The 20,992-nt window shown below is 53.9% G+C and overlaps 2 protein-coding genes across 4 annotated transcripts; one reads left to right on the plus strand and one right to left on the minus strand.

Annotated features, from left to right (window-relative positions):
• Window positions 1-1,052: 1,052 nt before the first annotated feature.
• On the plus strand, window positions 1,053-10,379 carry PTRH1 (peptidyl-tRNA hydrolase 1 homolog). Of its 2 annotated transcripts, none has more exons than XM_084650451.1 (5): window positions 1,053-1,251; window positions 6,184-6,403; window positions 7,383-7,482; window positions 8,784-8,829; window positions 9,509-10,379. In XM_084650451.1, exons 1-5 carry the CDS (start codon window positions 1,162-1,164, stop codon window positions 9,719-9,721), a joined length of 669 nt encoding a protein of 222 aa, XP_084506577.1. In that variant the 5' UTR covers window positions 1,053-1,161; the 3' UTR covers window positions 9,722-10,379. The 2 variants fall into 2 exon arrangements, with proteins under 2 accessions (XP_084506577.1, XP_084506576.1); XM_084650450.1 differs by having other exon boundaries at window positions 1,054-1,257.
• On the minus strand, window positions 6,408-20,992 carry CFAP157 (cilia and flagella associated protein 157). Of its 2 annotated transcripts, none has more exons than XM_084650449.1 (9): window positions 20,790-20,992; window positions 18,140-18,411; window positions 16,932-17,085; window positions 16,383-16,650; window positions 15,912-16,042; window positions 13,797-13,947; window positions 11,758-11,942; window positions 10,889-11,054; window positions 6,408-7,318 (listed from the first exon to the last, which is right to left on the minus strand). In XM_084650449.1, exons 1-9 carry the CDS (start codon window positions 20,933-20,935, stop codon window positions 7,280-7,282), a joined length of 1,512 nt encoding a protein of 503 aa, XP_084506575.1. In that variant the 5' UTR covers window positions 20,936-20,992; the 3' UTR covers window positions 6,408-7,279. The 2 variants fall into 2 exon arrangements, with proteins under 2 accessions (XP_084506575.1, XP_084506574.1); XM_084650448.1 differs by lacking the exon at window positions 6,408-7,318 and adding an exon at window positions 10,298-10,588 and having other exon boundaries at window positions 20,790-20,990.

A 20,992-nucleotide genomic window follows, 5' to 3' on the forward strand; every position in this document is an offset into this window, starting at 1 on the left:
CAGAATGGGTTGCAGATGTGGTTATGGCATACAACTGAGATTCCTAGGTTCTAGTCCTGGTTTTGCTACAGACTTTTGGTGTGACCTTGGACAAGTCATTTAATCTCTCTGTGCCTCATTTTACCAGCTGAAGCAGGAGAATAATTTCCTACAACAGTAGGTTTGGGAGTTAATTTCTTAAATGTATGTGGAGTATTTTGAGATGCTTGGTTGAAAAGAAGGGAGGTTCAATTAAAAAAAAAATAGGAATGGGAATTAAGCCTCATTTTACTCCTTTACATCTGGATTAACCCCATGTTACAGAAACCAAAACACAAAGGAATGTTACCAAAACAATAGAACCCAGCAGTCCTGACACCTAGATTCCAGCTCCATACTACCTCTGTATGTTCAACAGCTGTGTGGACCTGGGTTTAAAGCTGCCATTTACATCTATGATCCAAATGGGTAAAATAATTTGAGACGGGGAATCCCATCCTGTGGATCATTACAACGTGATGTTCATCCCATAGTAGTGATGGAACTTTTTTTCTTGCCCAAATGTCAACTGAGGGAGACTTTTCTGAAGCATCCTTGTCCAGTACTAGTGCCATGCAGAGTGATTGATATTGTGATACAGGGCCTTCATCCGCTAATAATGTATTAAAGCTGATTACATCATGTGACAGACAGATCGAGGAGGGTTGGTCTGACCTGCCAGCTTTGATGCAGCCTGCAGGCATGAATCCTGTGCCTGGTAGCTCTGCCAACAAGCAAGCAGTTGAAGACCCTTGTTGCGGTACATAAGTCACCAGCTCTTCCACTCTGATAAAGGGACCAACAAAGATTAAACGAAAGGGTCCCTCATAAAGGAAACCAAGGGCAGCCGGCTTACAGTGGCTGAACACTTCCGCCCACAAGAAAGATGGCCACGTCTGCAGACCACGTGGCCTACGCCCTTCCTGCACCATAATCAAAATGGTCTCACCCACCAAACCACGTGGTGTGAATCCCTTCTGCCCGCAAACAAGATGGCACTGCCACGTGGTAGGGTGCGGCCTTTGTGATTGGTCGCCGTGGGCGTGACGCTTAAGAAGCAGAGCGGCTGCTCCTCAGGGGTGCTTGTGCCCTGAGGTCTCGGCGGCGCCGAGGCGGCGGCCGCTCAGCTGGGGAAAGAGGGGGATGCTGCGGCCGCCACCCAAGCGCCTCGGGAGGTTACTGAGCCGCACCATGAGCCACTGCGAGGCCGATCCGCGCGCCGTCGGGAAGCGGGTCCTGGTAGAGAGTGGGCGGAGGGAACACTTCCGGGGCACAGGGGGAGAGACGGCGCGGGAGGAGGGATCACTTCCTGGTCACGGGGCGATGGGGTCGAGAGAAGGCGGCAGGGCCAGTGGGGGAGCTGGGGGCGCCAGGGCGACGAGGCGTAGGCCCCCTGGGAGCTGAGCCCTTGGGTACCACCCTGCCTGGGCTCAGCGCTGTCCTGGCTCTGCTGGAGCCGGGGTCCGCAGCCGCCTTCTTTCTGAGCCCCCCGCTATAAACACGCCACAGCCCACCCGTGCCAGGACGATTGCTTTTCTCCATGTAAAATCTACGCCTGGCATTAAGGGGTAGGAAGCAGGGCAGTTGCCCGGGCGCCCACGCCACAGAGGGCACCGTGAAATGAAGTTGTCAGGCCTCAGGCTGCAGTTCTGCATGGTGGGGATTCAGCTTTCTGCCCTGTGCCCTAGCGAGTCTAATGCCAGCCATGCTCGGCGGACCCCCTGAAACCAGCTCGCAGCCCCCCAAGGGGCCCCAGATCCCTGCTTGGGAGCTACTGTGTGGAGGATGTCAGCACGACCCATGGATCAGACCAGCCCCTTAAGTTCCCCAACCTGCAGGAGCAATAGCTCTGGGCATCACTAGCCCATGGGCATGCTGGCTGCTTGCTGGAAGGCTGGTTTTCTGTCCCACATACTGATCCGTGTTGAAATGGAGAAAGTACACTCAGATCTGAAGTGTCGCAAAGCACCCAGTAGGGTCTGTGCTTGGGGGGAGGAAGAGGGGGAAAGCGTCAGTTCACAGGTCCCAAGAGTGTACCGATTTGCAGACAGCAGTTTCACATGCATGCTAGATGTGTGACCCCATGTGCCAACTCACTGCATCTGTTGGCATATAGACACACACCTTTAATTTTAAAACCATGATTCAGAACTGTATTTGAGTGGAACAAAATAGAAGTTAACAAATAGCATAATCCAGTCATAAGTTCCCCAGCCTCTTTGTGACTTTGTAGACCAGGGGTCAGCAACCTTTCAGAAGTGGTGTGCCAAGTCTTCATTCATTCACTCTAATTTAAGGTTCCGCGGGCCAGTAATACATTTTAACGTTTTTAGAAGGTCTCTTTCTATAAGTCTATAATATATAACTAAACTATTGTTATATGTAAAGTAAATAAGGTTTTTAAAATGTTTAAGAAGCTTCATTTAAAATTAAAATACAGAGCCCCCCGGACCAGTGGTCAGGACCCGGACAGTGTGAGTGCCACTGAAAATCAGCTCGTATGCTGCCTTTGGCACATGTGCCATAGGTTGCCTACCCCTGCTGTAGACTACATGCTTCATAGGAGCAATCCCATCTCTTGAACCTTCCTCCCTTTGACGCTTACGTGGCTAATGAGAACATTCACAGTGACAGTGGATAAGATAAAATATGCAAGGGGAGTGACAATTCAAGGCCAAAGCCAGTGTTTGACAGGTTAAGAAGAGATTTCCCCCATGATGGGGTTATTTTCTAGTTGCTCACTATTACAAAGACCTTGATGTCATACTATGAAGTATGGGGTATGAGCTGCATAAGCAGCACTATACTGATCAAGAGGGACCACAGGTCTGATCTGCTTTGTCAATTTTTATGTTCCCTCCCAGCTATCCCACAACACACACGCTACTTGGTTCCCAAAATAATTCATTTTGCTGCCCACCACAAAGCGTTCCATGGATGATAGATTCACAACCAGTGTTCTAATAAACTAATAATGAACAGAAAACAAACAAGACTCAGGCCTGCTACCCCACACTTCCATCTATATCTCCTGGTAATCTTTATACCTCTCCCTTTCACAACTGCATTAACCTTTGCAAATGTTTCATAGTCAAATGTGATAGTGTCACTATCCAATGTCATATTGTATGGAAGTGCACCATACTTGTTCCTCCAACTACCACCCCTTCTTTCATCTCTCAGCGCATTGAATGCGCTGTTTACAATCACTGTCTGGAGTTCCTCCCCTCCAATCCCATCCCAGACCCTCTCCGATCCAGCTTCTGTACCTTGCACTCCACTGCAACTACTCTCACCAAAGTCTTGAATCATAGAATCATAGAATATCAGGGTTAGAAGGGACCTCAGGAGGTCATCTAGTCCAACCCCCTCCTCAAAGCAGGACCAATACCCAACTAAATCATCCCAGCCAGGGCTTTGTCAAGCCTGACCTTAAAAACTTCTAAGGAAGGAGATTCCACCACCTCCCTAGGTAACACATTCCAGTGTTTCACCACCCTCCTAGTGAAAAAGTTTTTCCTAATATCCAACCTAGACCTCCCCCACTGCAACTTGAGACTATTACTCCTTGTTCTGTCATCTGGTACCGCTGAGAACAGTCTAGGTCCATCCTCTTTGGAACCCCCTTTCAGGTAGTTGAAAGCAGCTATCAAATCCCCCTTCATTCTTCTCTTCCGCAGACTAAACAATCCCAGTTCCCTCAGCCTCTCCTCATAAGTCATGTGTTCCAGTCCCCTAATCATTTTTGTTGCCCTCCACTGGACGTTTTCCAATTTTTCACATCCTTCTTGTAGTGTGGGGCCCAAAACTGGACACAGTACTCCAGATGAGGCCTCACCAATGTCGAATAGAGGGGAACGATTACGTCCCTCGATCTGCTGGCAATGCCCCTACTTATACATCCCAAATGCCATTGGCCTTCTTGGCAACAAGGGCACACTGTTGACTCATATCCAGCTTCTCGTCCACTGTAACCCCCAGGTCCTTTTCTGCAGAACTGCTGCCAAGCCATTCGGTCCCTAGTCTGTAGCGGTGCATGGGATTCTTCCGTCCTAAGTGCAGGACTCCGCACTTGTCCTTGTTGAACCTCATCAGATTTCTTTTGGCCCAATCCTCTAATTTGTCTAGGTCCCTCTGTATCCTATCCCTACCCTCCAGCGTATCTACCTCTCTTCCCAGTTTAGTGTCATCTGCAAACTTGCTGAGGATGCAATCCATACCATCCTCCAGATCATTTATGAAGATATTGAACAAAACCAGCCCCAGGACTGATCCTTGGGGCACTCCACTTGATACTGGATGCCAACTAGACATGGAGCCATTGATCACTACCCATTGAGCCCGACAATCTAGCTAACTTTCTATCCACCTTATAGTCCATTCATCCAGCCCATACTTCTTTAACTTGCTGGCAAGAATACTGTGGGAGACCGTGTCAAAAGCCAAAGCTCAGAACCAGTACTACAACCTCATTGACCTGTCATCTGCCTGTCAGCCAGGATGTTGGAATCTTCTCCTCCCTTGGCTTGTCTGACTCCATCCTCTCCTGGTTCTCCTCTAGATCTATAATTACTCCTTCAGCATGTCCTTTGGAGGATCTTCCTCAACGATCACTCTTTCTGTGGGTGTCCTTGGTCCGCTTCTCATCTCTGCGTAATCTCATCTGTGAACACAAATTCAGCTACCATCTCTATGCTGAGGACTCCCATATCTACTTTTCTACTCCAGACCCGTCTTCTTCTGTCCAAACTAAAATCTCAGCCTGACTCTGTCATCTGGTGGATATCTAGCTCAAGCTCAACACAGCTAAACAGAGCTCTGAATCTTTCCCCACAAGCCCTCCCCGCTACCTCCTTTCTTGATCACTGTGGACACCACCACCATCCTGACCGTCACTTAGGTCCATAACTCTGGTGCCATCTTTGACTCTGACCTCTCAGTCCTCACATCCAGGCTGTCTAAGTCTTGCCAATTCTTTCTGCATAACATCTCTCAGACATAGCCTTTCCTATCCATCCACACACATAAAACTGTTGTCCGGGCTTTCATCATTGCATTTCAATTACTGCAATATCCTTCTGTCTGGCTTTGACAAATGCAGTCTTGCCCCGCTCATAACTGTTCAGAATGCTGCTGCAAAGATCATTTTCTTAGTCTGTCACTTTGACTACATCACCTCTTTCTTTGAAACTTCCCGTTCTCTCTCTCTCTTCAAACATAAGCTGCTTCTCTTCACTTTCAAGGCCCTTCATGGCCTATCCCCACCCTACCTATCCTCTCTCTTTCACTGTGGAGACGTTGACTCCCACCTCTGATCAGCCCATGGTGCCAGCCTATCTCTCGCTTTCTCCTGTGCTGTGCCACATGTTTAGGAGACACTCCCCATAAACATCCACAAAGCTACCTCATTATCCACATTCAAATCCATCCTTAAATCTTTCCTTTTCCTTGATGCCTAAAAAATACTTGATATCATCTCATTGTTTTCTTGTACTCGACCCTCATCTGTTTGTTTTATACTTAGATTGTGAACTCTTTGGGATAGGGACTTTTTGTTTTATGTTTGCACAGCACCTAGCACAATGGGATCTTGGTCCTTCCCTAGGGCCCCTAGGCACTAGAGTCATACAATAAATGTTCCCATTTCTCCTTGTAAATGACCTTATGATGCCATGTCAGTGTACTGTGATTTCACAGATGGAACTCACCATCTTTGGATTATGCTCTTTGCTCACGTAGGGACAAGAAATCGCAGGACAGATATGGCTCTTAGTCACCCTATGGCTTCTCATTCCTGGAGATGGGAGGTACAGCTGGAATGAGTGGGGGGACAGGGATCACCTAGGTTGCTAAGCTCATTTGAGCATCTTACTCAATCTCAGCCCATCTCAATTCTGTTTAACAAGAGAGGGACAGGCCCTTGTAGCTACAGAGTCTGGCCCTACAGTAATCAACAATGGACATGGTGATTGTCTTGCTGCTTCTGAAGGGAAGCAGCTGGTTTTGCTGGGTGAATTTCTTGCCGGGGTGGTGAAAGGAGCCCGGCTGCAGGGAGGGCAAATTTGATCCTCACTACACCACAAGGGCTGACTCTAGTGACTCCGTTTGGTTGGATTCTGATATAGAGAGAGTCCTGGTAACACCTGTTGCTGGTCCTCTTTGCAGGTGGCAGGGCTAGGGAATTATGGGCTGCAAGGAACCCGTCATAACGTGGGCATGGCGGTGCTCAATCAGCTGGCCCAGAAGTTGAACATCGCTGACCAGTGGAAAGCAGACAGACGCTGCTGCGCAGATGTGACCGTCACCAATGTGGAGGAAGCAGAGCTGGTGCTGATGAAACCTCGGCGGCTCATGAACATCAATGGACTTAGTGTAGCAAGCGCTGGTAAGTGACTCCGAACACCTCCAATAGCCAGCTGAGGAATGTACACAACTGTAGCCTTCCAGGGACCCTTGTGCTTCACCTTTCATCTTCTTAGCCAGAGGGGACCACTCAGGGCTGTAAGCAACAAGTCTGAAATACCTGCCCTGGAACTACAGGGCCCACTCCTGCCAGGGTCAGTCTCCTTTTTCTTTTCTATGGAGCCAACGATGTAACAACTCTTAGGACTTCCTGGTTGTTCCATGGCCATTCAGGCAGAAAGACAGTAAAAGTAGACCAAGCTCAAGAACCTATCACTTGAGCTAAAGGAGAATATCCATTTCCAGTATAGGGCTTATGACACACAGTTGACCATAGCCAGTTCTGTCCAGTAGAGGGCGGTGCACACACACACACACAATCTCCTAAACCCATTACTAATTTTTCACACCACCCTTGGGAGATGGAGAAGATTAACTGAGTTCCATGCAGTTTGCCATTTTGGCATCTCTAGGAAAAAACAGATGGCAAGGTTCGGAACCAAGGTCCTGAGGGCTCTGCACAGACATCAGAAATCCCAGGGCAGTTTTCAGAACAGTCAGGCTTTTCCCTGGCATGCTGGGCTATGAGTTCCGCTCCTCACACTGTTGCATAGCCTGCAGCAAGCTAGTTGGCTACGACCGTCCAGCCCGCTGTGTTTCAGGGGTGTGGACTGTAAAGTACTTTTGGCCAAAAGACAATAGCGGTGCAGAGCAGTATCACGTGGTGCAGACATCAGGCAGCTCCAGTGACAGCGTGTGCAGCTAGTTTGCCAGCATGGCTGATAGTGCATTCCTGAGGTTAGAAGTTCTCTTCGCCCTGCTGTGCACTTCCTGCCTCCACGTCCCCTGTCATTTTTTATCACTGTTGCCTGCAGTGTCCTTCTTTAGGTCCCCGAGGCTGTGGGATGGTGAGAGATGGATTTAATTTTTCCTCACTTCTTGTGCGTTGTTTCTTTCTCAAGCTGAAACTTACAACCTCGGGGTAGAAGACATTTACCTCGTTCACGACGACCTGGAGAAGCCGCTGGGGAAGATGGCGATAAAGTTGGGAGGCAGCGCAAGGTACGAAGGGAAAGCCCCTGTGGAAAATGACCTTGAAAGATTTGCTTGAGCTGCATCTTACTGTGTGCTTTTTAAAATGGGCCTTTGGGGCTGTGACTGTCCCATCTCCCCCACCCCCAGGACTGCAGAGATGGCAGCAGATTGGTGGCAGAATCTTTCTGCAGCGCTTTACAAGCTTTACCTGACAGTGGTTTACTCTGCTGTCTGCCCAACCTCCTGCAGGTTCCAGTTCAAAGCACCAGCTAAACCAGAGATATTTCAATAAATTGGGATGGCCTCAAATAATGGGCTCTGGCACTAGGTGTGCAGGAAACAACTGGTGCCAAGGCTGCTGCAATAAAATACAGCAGTGACTGCCCAGAGCCCTGTTAGGCAACCTCCCCAAGTCACACGTATCCTAGCTTGATCGACACTTGAGACCGAACAGAACCTAGACCTGTGCTTGTGGTGACAGTGACGTTTGACTGAAGAGTGACCTTTCTGAATCAGTTACATTAGCCACACACTGTTCCCTGGGGTCTCTCCTCTTATTACCACGTGGTCCATACCTGGCTGTGTTCAGGCCTGCCCAATGCAGGCAGCGTGTGCAGTGTGTACTCCCTTCTCCAGCAGTTGAAAGCACTGGGTGCCAGAGCCCCGGCTAGGGAGTTCAGTGCAGGGCACGGGACATTCTGGATCTGCACAGCCATATCCCTAGCCAAGTACCCTCTTTGGCAATACCCCATGGCAGTGGGTCACCCAGGGGGTTTGGCCCAGCTCAGAGGCTGCTGCATGTAAGTGAGGCCTGCTCTGAGTATAGGACTGGGAATCATGAGCTCCTCTCTGACGCGGATTGCCCCTCGGGCCATGGGCGTGCCACTTAGGGTCTGATTTTTCAGAAGCGCTGAGCACCCAGAACTCCAGGTGCAGTCTGCAAGACAAGGCAAGCCTGCCTGGGGCTTCCTCTGCACAACTTTGCATCAGTTTCCCAGTGTGGATACTCAGATGTTGCTTTGAGTGACTTGTGCTTTAGTCTAAGCCTGAATAAGCTTAACCGTCCTAGGCTGCTCTTACACTGAAATCCAAGTGTCCGCATGGACTTTGCGCCAGCTTAACTAAATTGGGGTAATGTCACACCTCTCGTTAAATCAGTAGAACTCTCTGTGTAAACAAGCCCAGTGCCTAGGTCTTCTGTAAAGGGGGATAAGGGGGCCTGTTTGTACAGAGCAAAGAGGAGGGAAGAGTTTAGTGTGAATCCCATGGATGATCCCTCTGAGGTTCTCATCTACTCTCTGACAGCTCGTTTCTCTTGCTTTCTTTAGGGGGCATAACGGGGTCCGTTCCTGTATCAGCTCCCTGCACTCAGATGTAAGTCGGCCTTGCAGGGTAAAGAGCTCTATCCTGCACACATCTTAGCAGTGCATATGTAAAGCATCATCTCTCCCCAGCCCCAGAGCCCCCTATGAGCCACCCCCAAGGCCTTAGCCTCCCCTTGTGTTTGTGTTAGCAGACTTGGACCTTCATCCCCCGCTCCCAGCCCAGCCCTTCTCACACGTGAGTTGTTTCTGACTCGTCCATGAGCCAGGATGTGGAAGCAATTAGCTAAAGTGGAACCACATGGCCTAGCTGGGAGCTCAGCCCACCAACTTAACTGCGTTTGTTGGACGAAACTCTTTCCAAGCTCATGTTTGCTGGAGCCCAGCCTGAACCCAGCTACAGCAGAGGGAGACAAAGGAACAGAGCAGGACACAAACTCAGCTTGCCGTGTGGGGCTCAAGTGAGGCACTTAGGATTCCCTTTCACTCCACAGGCTCCCCCTTTGACTGGTCCCTGGCTAACCAGGGTCTCAATGCTCCCCTGCCCTCCAGCTCCACCTCAGAGCCCCCAGTATCTGCTTTGGCTCCAGGCCGTGCCAAGCATGTTTAGCACTTTGTAGCAACTGCCATGCTGTACCGAGATCCCAGCTCGGGTGAATGCAGGCCCCAGGAACAGGTGGCGATGGGAAGAGGACACACAGCACATGCTGCATCCCCTTTTCTCCCTGCAGTGCATGGTGCGGCTCAGGGTTGGCATCGGCCGGCCAGTGGGGGAAGCCATGGTGGATCACTACGTGCTGGGCCGGTTCGCCAGCGCTGAGCACGAGGTCCTGCAGCACGTCCTGGAGCAGGCGGCCGACCTGCTGCTGGAACACATCCTGCAGAGGAGCAGTGGCAAGGACCGCACGCCCCCTGGCAACAAGGGGGACAGGACCCCTCATTAACCCTTTGAGCTGGGGGAGTTTTTATGAATATGGTGCCGACGGAAAGCAGTGGTCCTGGACTCCTTCATGGGCCTCTGGGCACAGCTGCCAGGGTGGGCTGGGGGAGCTAAGCAAAGAGCACTGACCCCACAAGTTGTGCTGTGTGGGGGTAGGTGCCAAGGGAAGTTCCTGGCAATGAAACTGGTAGGGGAGGTGGCGGACTGCCAGGCAGGTGCTATTCCTGCACCCCCCATGTCAGGTGACAGGCTTCTCCTCCCAACCCCATTAGCGCTGGCAAAGGCAGCCCGGTAGATGGCCTGGCTCCGCATGGCCAAGTGCCCGTGCCTGGCACTTCAGCACCCTGCAATGTGGGGAGTAAGGAGGACCCCGAGAGAGACTCCAAGCCCCAGCCAGGCTCCCCCCTAGACCCCAGCTAGGCTTGTCATGTTCAGGGGCGCCTGCCTCCTTGCCCAGCGTGGGACCACTCTGTCCCAGCAGCACCTTGTCCCTGCCCCTGCAGAACAGGTCTGGGACTTGGTGGTTGTGCCCAGTCTCAGCTTTGCCTTGTTCGTCCTTGGTTCCCAGCCAGACATCTCAGTAACTCCAGACGTTTTATAGGGCAGTTCTGCATAGACTGTACAATAAACCCAGACACCCAGTCTGCACACACTTTGCCATCTATGCTCAGTCCCTCTCCTTTGTGCAGGTGTCCTGGTGGCAGGGGAGGGAGCAATCGGCTGGCAGAAAGGGGTGCTCACTCACTCCCCCCCCACCATTTCCCTATTTGGTCAGCAGGCCCTGCAAGGAGTGTCTGGCCGCTATCTCTGGCAGGGGCAGAATCGGCTGCTGCTTCACCGGTTTCTCCTCCGACCAGGAAGTCATCCGTGGCTGTTGGGAAATTGGCAGTGATTCAAACACTGCCACACCGGTCACTACATCCCTCTATGGGGGCAGGACAGGGCAGGCCAATGCCAATGGCGCTTGGATAAGCTTTCCTGACCCTGTGGGTCCGTGGAGGGAACCATTAGGAGCAGGGACAAGGGGCTGGGAGTCAGTCTTGGTGCTCACCTCAATCCTCAGCCTCTCTGCTGAGCCTGCCCAGCCCTCCCTGTGTGACTCCCTTTTTAACCTCCCAGGATACCCCTGCCCTGCAGCCATCTATGCCCAGTTGGCCCAAGCCCCCCTCACCTCTGTGGCACTGGTGTAGGTGCGGACGGTCCCGATGCGGGTGGTCTTGGACAGCAGACCCATCTTGCTCATGCTGTGGAAGAGCGGCACCCCCTGCCCCTGGTGAGCCAGCAAGTGGTGCGAGATGACGGGAGAGATCTTGAGGCACGGGGCTGGGTGCAGCTGGCTGGAGCAGAGGAGAAAGGGGATGGGTTAGACCACGTGACATGGGGGAGGCAGGGGTCACTGAAGGAAAAGACTAGAACGGCATTGGCAGGAAGATACTGCAGGATCTTCAAGGTGGGAAGTACAGTAAGGGTAGGGTGCCTCTTAGGGTGAGCCTCCCCAGCTCAGGCTTAGCCAGGACAGGCTCTGGAGGCAACTGTGAACAGTAGTCACTGGAGAGGATCAGCCAGCTTTGGAGGTGCAGGGGAGCAAGCAGACAATCAGAGACCAGAGTGGAGAACTGCACGCTCAAGGGATCAGCAAGGGGAGCAAGATGGAGCCAGTGCAGGTCGGTGTGGGTGGGAGGTCGCTGCCGTCAGCTTGCTGGTGGGAGGCCTGTGGGGAATGAGCTAAAGGTGACCTATGAAGGTCTCATCTGCCGTGCTTCCCCTGGAGGGCTCTAGGAGAAGTCGGGGGAGATGGGAGTCGTGACATCACAGGAGCAGGGAGGCAGGGTTTTATGACAGCACAGAGTTGGAAGGCAGAAACGCAACCACATGTCACACAGGGCTATAGAGATAATAGGTACAACCCCATTTCTCTCCCCTTTGCCCCTGGGTGTCTGGCCTGGCCTCCAACTGGGACCTGCCTCTCTTGGGTGCAAAGAGATGCTGGGGCAGGGGCTGTATGGGGAGTGGGGCTATTCCCCTGCATTTCCTACTCACCTCTCTGCTGTGGACTCCAGTCCATGTTCCCTTTTGGCCATTTTCTGGGGCCCAAAGACCTGCTCCTGAGGCGCGGGCCCAGCCGTGCTCGCCCGCCTCAGCAGCCCCAGCAGGCTCCGCAGCATCTCCTGGTGACGCAGCTGGAACATTATGTCGAAGTCGCCATCCTCATCAGACGGCCTCTCCTGCAGGGCGATGAGGCGGGGGAGGTGAACCGGCACTGCAGCTCCTGCTCTCCCCCCATGACTTCAAAGCACAGGGGTTGGACCCCCACTGTAGGCAGAGGAAGCCCCACAGCTCAGTCTCCACTACCATCGCCCTGGCTCCTGCATTCTGAGGGCACCCAGAACCTGGCAGCTCCCGTAGGCGAGGGAGGTGCCCATCTAACAAAGGCTCAGGCCCCACGGCCATTCAGAACTCTGCTGGGACAGCCAGTCGGGAGCTGGAGCTGCTGGGGGTTGGGCTGCTTGTAGTTCAAAGCCAGACTTTAGTGGGGTTCCCTGGAACAGCACCCCAGCATCTCTTGGCTCTTCCCCACCGACTCTACCTCCCCACAGCTGGAGGCTTCCCGTCCCCAGCACAGGACATGTCGTCGGATCCTCACTCAGATGCAGCCGGGGGTTCAGTAAGAGACTCCGCACTTGGCGTGATGGGAGGATTTCTAGTACCACATGCAATAAACACCATGTATGTGCTGGATTAGGGCGTCTGCCCCAGCAGCCTGCAGCATGGACCCAACCTCCCCCATGTCTACCCTCCAACAACTGGACTCTACCGTCTAGCACCCCCTATAGGGGACAAGGGAAATTACAGTGAGTCAAACCAATGTAGCCCTGACACATTCTGGTTTGGTGCAAAATAAAGAGCCGGAAACAGCTGCCACAGAAGATATAGTGCCAAGGTCCAAGGTGGGTGTTTGTACAGAGCAAGATGCTGGTGGCTCTGATCTGAAAGAGTCCAGGGCTCTGGGTGTGGCCAGGGCAGACCCCTTACAAGGCATGGCACATGTGCTAGGACATCTCAGCACAATGTTTGCTTGGAGGTACACCACCAACATGAGGCCATTGTGCCCTCCCAGACTATCACAGCATCCACCTTAAGTGACACAGCATCCCCGGGATTGGATGCAAAATCCATTCCTATTAATTTCAAATCTTCCCTAATTGACACAACATCCTCATTGCCTGATGCAAAATCAGTTCCGGGTAAGTCAACAGAGCACTATGATGTGAAACCCCAGATAGTGCAGGACTCTGGCATTGTCCCAGGAGCCAGCCTCTCAAGATAGGGACAGAGCCAAGGACAAGGGCAGTAGATGGTCCAGTGGTTAGGGGGCCAGCCTACGTCTCCAGAGGCCTGGGTTCAATTCCCAGCTCCACCGTGTTGTGGGGGGATACTACCTAGATCCTACTAATGGGGGCCATACATAAGTACCCAAGATAAATGGATACAGCTCAAGAGCTCTCAGTCAGGGGCCTCTAACTCTTAGCAGGATTTTGGGCAACCTCTTTTATGTTACAAGAGCTCATGAGTTTCCCAACAGTTTGCTGCCCCACAGCCTGCACCTGTGTTACCCTGTTCTTAATGGAACCGCTTTGCTCTCCACAGCCTCTCCTTGGAAAGAGCTCAGAGATCCTCTACACACTAACAGACCAAGCCTCACAGCTGCCCATGGGGTAGGTCAGTATAATCATCTCCATTTCACACATGGGGAAACTGAGGCATGGTGCAGCGATGTGCCTTGCACAGTGTCCCACAGCAACATTGTGGTAGAGGTGGGAATAGAATCCAGGAGTTTTGGTTCCCAGGCTCCTGCAGACAATATTGCTCCCTTTCTAGTTCTCAAGTCTTTCCTAACCTTTGACCTCTGTGATCCTGGTGGTGGCTTATGTCCACTGATGCGTCTGTTCTGTTCTAGCTTTTGGGAGCAAACCAAGGAAATGTCGCCATCTCAGAAACATGCTGGGCTCTGGCCTGTTTAATGCCAAGCAGCCACCAGAACACGTCCACCCCAATCCCCGAAACTGTGTGAGTCTCACCTGCAGCAGGTCCTTAAGGGCTTGGACAGCCTGGTTCAGGATCCTCTCTGCATTCCTCCTGAGCTTCTGCTCTTCCTTTAGGAGCTTGGCCTGACTCTGCCCTTCGTCCATCTTCCTCCTCACCTCCTCCTTCAGCTCCTTCAGCTCTTGTCTGCAGGGAGGGAGCCAGACAAGAACAGCCAGGGGTGAGGTAGCAAACAGCCACTTCACCTCAGGGTGCTTGGAGTGCAGGGAAGCGTACATCACCTCCAGCAGGCCCCAGACAACTGTGTGTGTGTTCGCATGCACTTGTCTAAATCAGGTTCCCCAGGGAGGTCTGTCGGTCTGTTCATCCAAGTCAGGTCCCCAGGCATATATGTGTCGTTTGTCTGTCTGTCCAAGTCAGGTCCACAGGGAGATGTGTGCATGTGTCTGTCTATTCACCCAAGCCAAGATCCCAGGGAGAAGTATGTATATGTCTCTGTCCGCCTGCCCGCCTGTCTAAGTCAGCCGACCAGGGAGATATGTGAGCACAGGAGGTGGGTCTAAATCTGGTCTCCATGGAGATGTGTGTCTAAGTCAGGTCCGCAGGGGGGCTGAGGTGGGCTAAGCCCCCTCTGCACATCTGTGCAAGTGAGGTCTCCTAGAGAGATTACTTTCCAAGAGTTACACCCACGGAAGGTGCCTGGGAACACCAGCCTCCCCTTCCCCATGGTAACTCCCACCCCATGTGGGGTTCCTGAATGTCCTGGACAAGCACCAGGCTGCAGCTGGCTGAGCAGAGTGGCCCTTGTTGGGCAGGATGCACTCAGAGACCAGGCACTGACAGAGCATCGGTCAACATGGCTCCGGGTCAGGCCTTTGGGGAACCGGTATGTAGCACCAGGCGCAGCAGCTCTCGTGGGGGGCCGTGACAGAGCCTTGCTGAGTCTGTCAGAGGGTTGAGCAGGTTGAGGTGACACAGACACAGTCAGGGGAAGCATAATCCAATAATACTCGGTCCTTTCCTAGTCCCTCCCATCCAAAGAGCTCCAAGTGCTGTTAGACACTGCTTAGTGAAATGTCACAAGGGCCCTGTGAAGCCAGTGAATGGCTACACAGGGACCACTTCCCTCAGCTCTTAAATGCAGCCACCTCTAGGGTGGAAAGTGGCAATTATTTAAAAACACAGCACAACACTGCATGGCAGTTTAAGTCAAGAAGTGAAGACTCCCAGGTCAAATTGCAATCGCAGAGGGCATTGAGCCAGGACACCTGGGTTAACACCGCAACTCTTCCAAGTTCCCACTCTGTGGGGTTAATGGGCACAAGGGGTCAGGACTAGACCTGGTCAAAACATTTCCCACAGCACAATTCTCCATGGAAAAAAGCACTTTCGTCAAAATCAAAATGTGTCGATTTCAACATTTTCAATGGGAAAAAGTCCAGATGAATCCCATTGACTTTCCTATTGCATTTTGAAAAAGCAAAACGTTTCCTTTTGGCTTCCTCATTTTGATTCATATCATTTAGACATACTAAAACGTTAACTATCTACTCAATTCTATACTGTGTTAAATGCCTAATACTAAACACTAATATTTTAACATAATATTAAAGTTTAAATTCAGTGAATCAAAATGAGAAAGTCAAAACTGAAATGTTTGACCTTATTGAAGCAAAATGATTCAACATTATCACAATGAAATATGTTCACAGCGCCAAGTAGACACCGATTGGAATTTTTGCTTTGTTACAAATTTCAAAATTTTTTTTCAGAACAAAAAGGGGTTTTGAAATGTTGGATTTTCCGGTGGAACTGAACTTCCAGCCCCCGCCCGCTGGAGTCCGGCTCTGCATTGTGCGTCTCATGGAAGAGTTAGCAGTACAGCACCACACTGAGCTTGCCGTTCCAGAGGCAGTGTGCCATTTTCTGAACCACTGACCCCAGTTCCTGTAATACCTGGGTTTTCCTTGAAGGTCTCCCATTCAACCTGGCCTGGCCACACTTAGCCTGGGAAATGTGATGGGATCACAGCACAAGGACTCTCCTTTGCCTCTACATGGCCTTGCAACAAGACCCGGCTGCAGCACGGGAATGAGATCTGCCGCTGGGACCACGACGGCTTGCTGTCGCCTCCACTCTGCTCTACGTACCTTAGTGCCTGGTTCTCCTTCTGCAGCATCTCATGGGCTGCCTTCAGCTGCTGCATGGCCTCCTTCTGCTGCCTGTACTCATCCACCAGCACCTGCTGCTCCTTGCATTTATTGGTGAGCATCCAAATCATCTGAAATGAGCAGCAGGGACACAGCTTCGGGATCAGGAGACAAGAGGGACGTCTCAGGCACCAGCCTCAGCCCAGGCTCCCTATCCCCCTCACTGCCGCCCACACTCAGGCTGCAAGTTGCCCATGCCCACTGTCAGGTCCCTACTGCCAAGATGATGAGCCACATGCACTTACATGGGGTCTGAGCAAACTCTAGGGCAATAGTGCTGTCAGGGAATGGGGAGACCAGGCCCCTGAAAGCCACCACATGGTCCCTAGGGGCAGACAAGCTGGAGCAGTAACAGGACCAGAGCCTGGCTTCAGCACCCCGCATCCCTCTGTGCATTGGTTGAGCTCTGACCTTCTGGTTGCTGAGGCTTTTCTTGGTCATCTGCTTCTCATTGTGCTCCAGCATCCCCAGCTGCTTCTGCATCTCAGCCTGGGCCTCCTTCAGCATGTCATTCTCCTGGATGAGGTCATAGCTGCGATCAGACATCTTGGCCAGCTGGACGTTGATGGCGACATTCTCGCGGATGGTGCGCTTGGTGGTCTCGGCCATCTGGCTGTTGGAGACCTTGCGGAACTCGGCTGCCACCACATTAACACGCTGCATCATCTCCTTCTTCAGCCTGCAGGAGTGGGGCGTGTGCGTACGCACACAGGACACACAGAGAAGGTCATCACTCCTGGGGCAGGGCCCACTGCAGCTGCAAACGCCTTAGCCCCGGCAAATCGGACCCCAGTCCAAAGGATTAGCTCCTGTCCAAGGTCCCACAGCAAGTCAGTGGCAAAGCCAGGAAGTGAAACCAAGGCTTCCAAGTCCCACACTTGGCACTAACCATGAGACCACACTCCCACCTTCAGACTCCAGTGGGGAATGACACACAGTCAGTCTCTGTCTGGCACTGACCTGTCTTTGTCCAGCACAGCTTTCCTCTCCAGGTTATAGATATACTCCTTGTGATTTTCCTCTTGTTTCTTCAGCTGCTCCTCTAGGGCTGCAAACTTGCCCATGAGATCCTCCTTCTGGATCCTGAACTCCTCCAGCGCAGCCAGCTTCCCACCTGCCAAAACAGATCACTTAGGACCCCAGAAGGACCATTGGGGGCTTCCATGCTTAGCCATGGGGGGTCAGGAGGAGGGCAAAGTGCTTCGCCAAGCTAGCAAACCCCACTGTGAGATTCTCCCCAACTGCTCTTCACACCACACACCTGTTCTGCATCTTCTTAACCACCCTGATCACAAACTCTATGGGGCCAAGACTGTTTCTTTAGTACATTTGTACAGCACCTAGCACAATGGTGCTGCTGTAATATCAATAATACAGGGTCAGCATATGGGGAAAGCTTGCCCTGAGGCTGCCCAGGCTGTACCTGCTATGGGGACCAGCAATAGACAGCAGCCTCCAGCACTAGAAAGGAGCCTTCCACAACCCACATTGTGGTGGAAAGAGAGGGAGGCTCAAATGTGTACACATAGTTACCAGATAGCAACTGTGAAAAAACGGGATGGGGGTGGGGGGTAATAGGTGCCTATATAAGAAAAAGTCCCAAAAACCAGAACTGTCCCTTTAAAAACGGGACATCTGGTCACCCTATGTATACACCACCTCTGTCTCCACACCCCCATGTGTCCTCCCCCACACGCAGCTGGAATTAGGGCTGGTCAGAAATTTTCTACTGAAACTCTTCTGCGGAAAATCAGGTATTTGACTAAAAGAAAATTTAAGATTTTTCATCAGAAAACTCAAAAACCTTCTGCCACAGGCCCAACACTGTTTTGGTTTTCAGCAGCTTTGGGCCAAAAAACCATTTTGCAAACCCTTTTTATTATTACTAGAAGTGTAATAATAGAGTGTTCTGTTGAAAACAAAAAAAAATTTTCATCAAAAAAAATGTCTGGGGGTGGAGGTACAAATTCCCACCCACTCCAGCCAGAATATTTCCACTGACCATTCTCCCACCAGCCCGTGGCCACAGCCCCAGGCAGGAACTGTTCAACCCTCAGAATTCCAGGCTCTATCCCTGCACGGCGGCACCAGCAGCCCCCTGCCCCAGGAAAAGGGACCATGGGGCAAGAGGGAAAAGGAAGGGTCCAGTCTGAGCCAGGGCACATTACTTAGCAGCATGTTCTCCGAAGTGAGCTGGTCCTTGGTCTCCTGAAACTCGTGTCGAACCTGGGCCAGCTGGGCCTCGAACGCGTCCTTCTCGGATTCTTTGGCCTGCTGCAGGCTGAGCAGCTGGTCATTGACTTCAGCGATCTCATCAACCCGCTGGTTCAGGGTCTTCTTGAGAAAGGCCACGATCTCTTTGTTGTCATTGGCCATCTGATCGTACTCCACCCTGAAGAGGGTCTCGTTCACCTGCAGCTCGTCCCATTTCCGCTGGTACCTGCCAGGGGGAAGCAGCGCCGAACAGACAGTCAGACAGCAGTCTCCAGGATGGGCTGATTCCCTGCCCCTCACCTATTTATAAGTTGGTCCAGTCTCTCCCATTGCCTGGGCACAGGCCCAGGGCATGCACGGGAGCACAGCTCACAGCTGATTGCAGTGGGACTGGAGAGGGGGACTATTCATGGCTATGGCCCTACCAAATTCACGGTCCATTTTGGTCACTTTCATGGTCACAGGATTTTAAAAATCAGAAATTTCATGTTTTCAGGTATTTAAATCTGAAATTTCACGGTGTTGTAATTGTAGGGGCCCTGACCCAAAAAGGAGTTGTGAGGGGGGGGGTCACAAGGTGATTGTAGGGGGGGTTGCGGTACTGCTACCCTTACTTCTGCGCTGCTCCTGGCGGCGGCCCTGCCTTCCGAGCTGGGCAGCTGGAGAGCGGTGGCTGCTGGCTGGGAGCCCAGCTGTGAACGCAGAGCCGCCGCCAGCAGCAGCGCAGATGTAAGGCTCAATCCAAAGTGTCTGGGAGCAGAAGAAAGAGAAGCTGCACCTTTGACCCAGGGCTTCACCTCACCCTCACTATGACTGGCTTCTGCAGCATCAGTGGTAAAGGGCTATCATGAACCTCGATAGCAATCATCGTAAAACCTACACTCCTGAAACACCTGGCCCCAGAGCATGTTGCAAGCCGTATTTACAAGAATCCTTTCACCCCGCATGGAAACGCGGCCGTCTCCGGGGAGGGACAGGGGCAGCTCCGTATACAGGCACCCTTCACCCCGCACGGAAACGCGGCCGTCTCCGGGGAGGGACAGGGGCAGCTCCGTACACGGGCACCCTTCACCCCGCACGGAAACGCGGCCGTCTCCGGGGAGGGACACGGGCAGCTCCGTACACGGGCACCCTTCACCCCGCACGGAAACGCGGCCGTCTCCGGGAGGGACAGGGGCAGCTCCGTATACGGGCACCCTTCACCCCTCACGGAAACGCGGCCGTCTCCGGGAGGGACAGGGGCAGCTCCGTATACGGGCACCCTTCACCCCTCACGGAAACGCGGCCGTCTCCGGGAGGGACAGGGGCAGCTCCGTATACGGGCACCCTCCACCGCGCACGGAAACGCGGCCGTCTCCGGGAGGGACACGGGCAGCTCCGTACACGGGCACCCTTCACCCCGCACGGAAACGCGGCCGTCTCCGGGGAGGGACAGGGGCAGCTCCGTACACGGACACCCTTCACCCCGCACGGAAACGCGGCCGTCTCCGGGGAGGGACAGGGGCAGCTCCGTACACGGACACCCTTCACCCCGCACGGAAACGCGGCCGTCTCCGGGGAGGGACAGGGGCAGCTCCGTACACGGACACCCTTCACCCCGCACGGAAACGCGGCCGTCTCCGGGGAGGGACAGGGGCAGCTCCGTATACGGGCACCCTCCACCCCGCACGGAAACGCGGCCGTCTCCGGGGAGGGACGGGGCAGCTCCGTACACGGACACCCTTCACCCCGCACGGAAACGCGGCCGTCTCCGGGAGGGACGGGGCAGCTCCGTATACGGGCACCCTTCACCCCGCACGGAAACGCGGCCGTCTCCGGGGAGGGACACGGGCAGCTCCGTACACGGGCACCCTCCACCCCGCACGGAAACGCGGCCGTCTCCGGGAGGGACAGGGGCAGCTCCGTACACGGGCACCCTCCACCCCGCACGGAAACGCGGCCGTCTCCGGGGAGGGACAGGGGCAGCTCCGTACACGGGCACCCTCCACCCCGCACGGAAACGCGGCCGTCTCCGGGAGGGACAGGGGCAGCTCCGTACACGGGCACCCTCCACCCCGCACGGAAACGCGGCCGTCTCCGGGGAGGGACAGGGGCAGCTCCGTACACGGGCACCCTTCACCCCGCACGGAAACGCGGCCGTCTCCGGGGAGGGACAGGGGCAGCTCCGTACACGGACACCCTTCACCCCGCACGGAAACGCGGCCGTCTCCGGGGAGGGACAGGGGCAGCTCCGTACACGGGCACCCTCCACCCCGCACGGAAACGCGGCCGTCTCCGGGAGGGACAGGGGCAGCTCCGTACACGGACACCCTTCACCCCGCACGGAAACGCGGCCGTCTCCGGGAGGGACAGGGGCAGCTGTTCAACCCCAACAGAGCTGGGCCTTGCGGGGGCTGCCGACCGGGCCCCCCCCGGGGTATGCGGCGAGGAACAGGCGCCCCGCCCTGAAAGGGCGCCGACGATCACTTGAGGAGGCTGCGAGGAGGGGCGGCCGGCCGGGGGGCGCAGACCTCGGGGCGGGGATCCCGCAGCTCGCCCGGGCCCGGCTGCCCACGTGAGCCCCTCTGGAGCCCAGCCCAGCCCCCGCGGGAGGGGACCCCGCACCGGGCCAGCCGCTCCTCCAGGTCCCGGATCTGGAGCAGATAGAACTCCCGGCTGTGCTCGGCCAGGGGCTGCTCCGCCTTCCCCTCCGGCCTCGGCTCCTTGCCCGCGTCTTCCCTCTTGCCGCCGCCCTTCTTCTTGGGGGCCATGGCCGCGGCGGGCAGCGGGGGGAGCCCGGCGGCCGCTGGAAGAGCCTCGCGGGACCC

This window comes from Lepidochelys olivacea, assembly GCF_965140295.1.
Source record: "Lepidochelys olivacea isolate rLepOli2 genome assembly, chromosome: 16".
NCBI classification, from domain to species: domain Eukaryota; kingdom Metazoa; phylum Chordata; order Testudines; family Cheloniidae; genus Lepidochelys; species Lepidochelys olivacea.

Coding starts and splice junctions, on each gene's coding strand:
- PTRH1 (XM_084650450.1), top strand. CDS start 1,162: ATGCTGCGGCCGCCACCCAAGCGCCTCGGGAGGTTACTGAGCCGCACC. Junction 1,258..6,183: donor CCGTCGGGAAGCGGGTCCTG/GTAGAGAGTGGG, acceptor TCCTCTTTGCAG/GTGGCAGGGCTAGGGAATTA. Junction 6,404..7,382: donor ACTTAGTGTAGCAAGCGCTG/GTAAGTGACTCC, acceptor TTCTTTCTCAAG/CTGAAACTTACAACCTCGGG.
- CFAP157 (XM_084650448.1), bottom strand. CDS start 20,935: ATGGCCCCCAAGAAGAAGGGCGGCGGCAAGAGGGAAGACGCGGGCAAG. Junction 17,086..18,139: donor TTCGGAGAACATGCTGCTAA/GTAATGTGCCCT, acceptor CTGTTTTGGCAG/GTGGGAAGCTGGCTGCGCTG. Junction 11,055..11,757: donor CTGGAGTCCACAGCAGAGAG/GTGAGTAGGAAA, acceptor CCTCTGCTCCAG/CCAGCTGCACCCAGCCCCGT.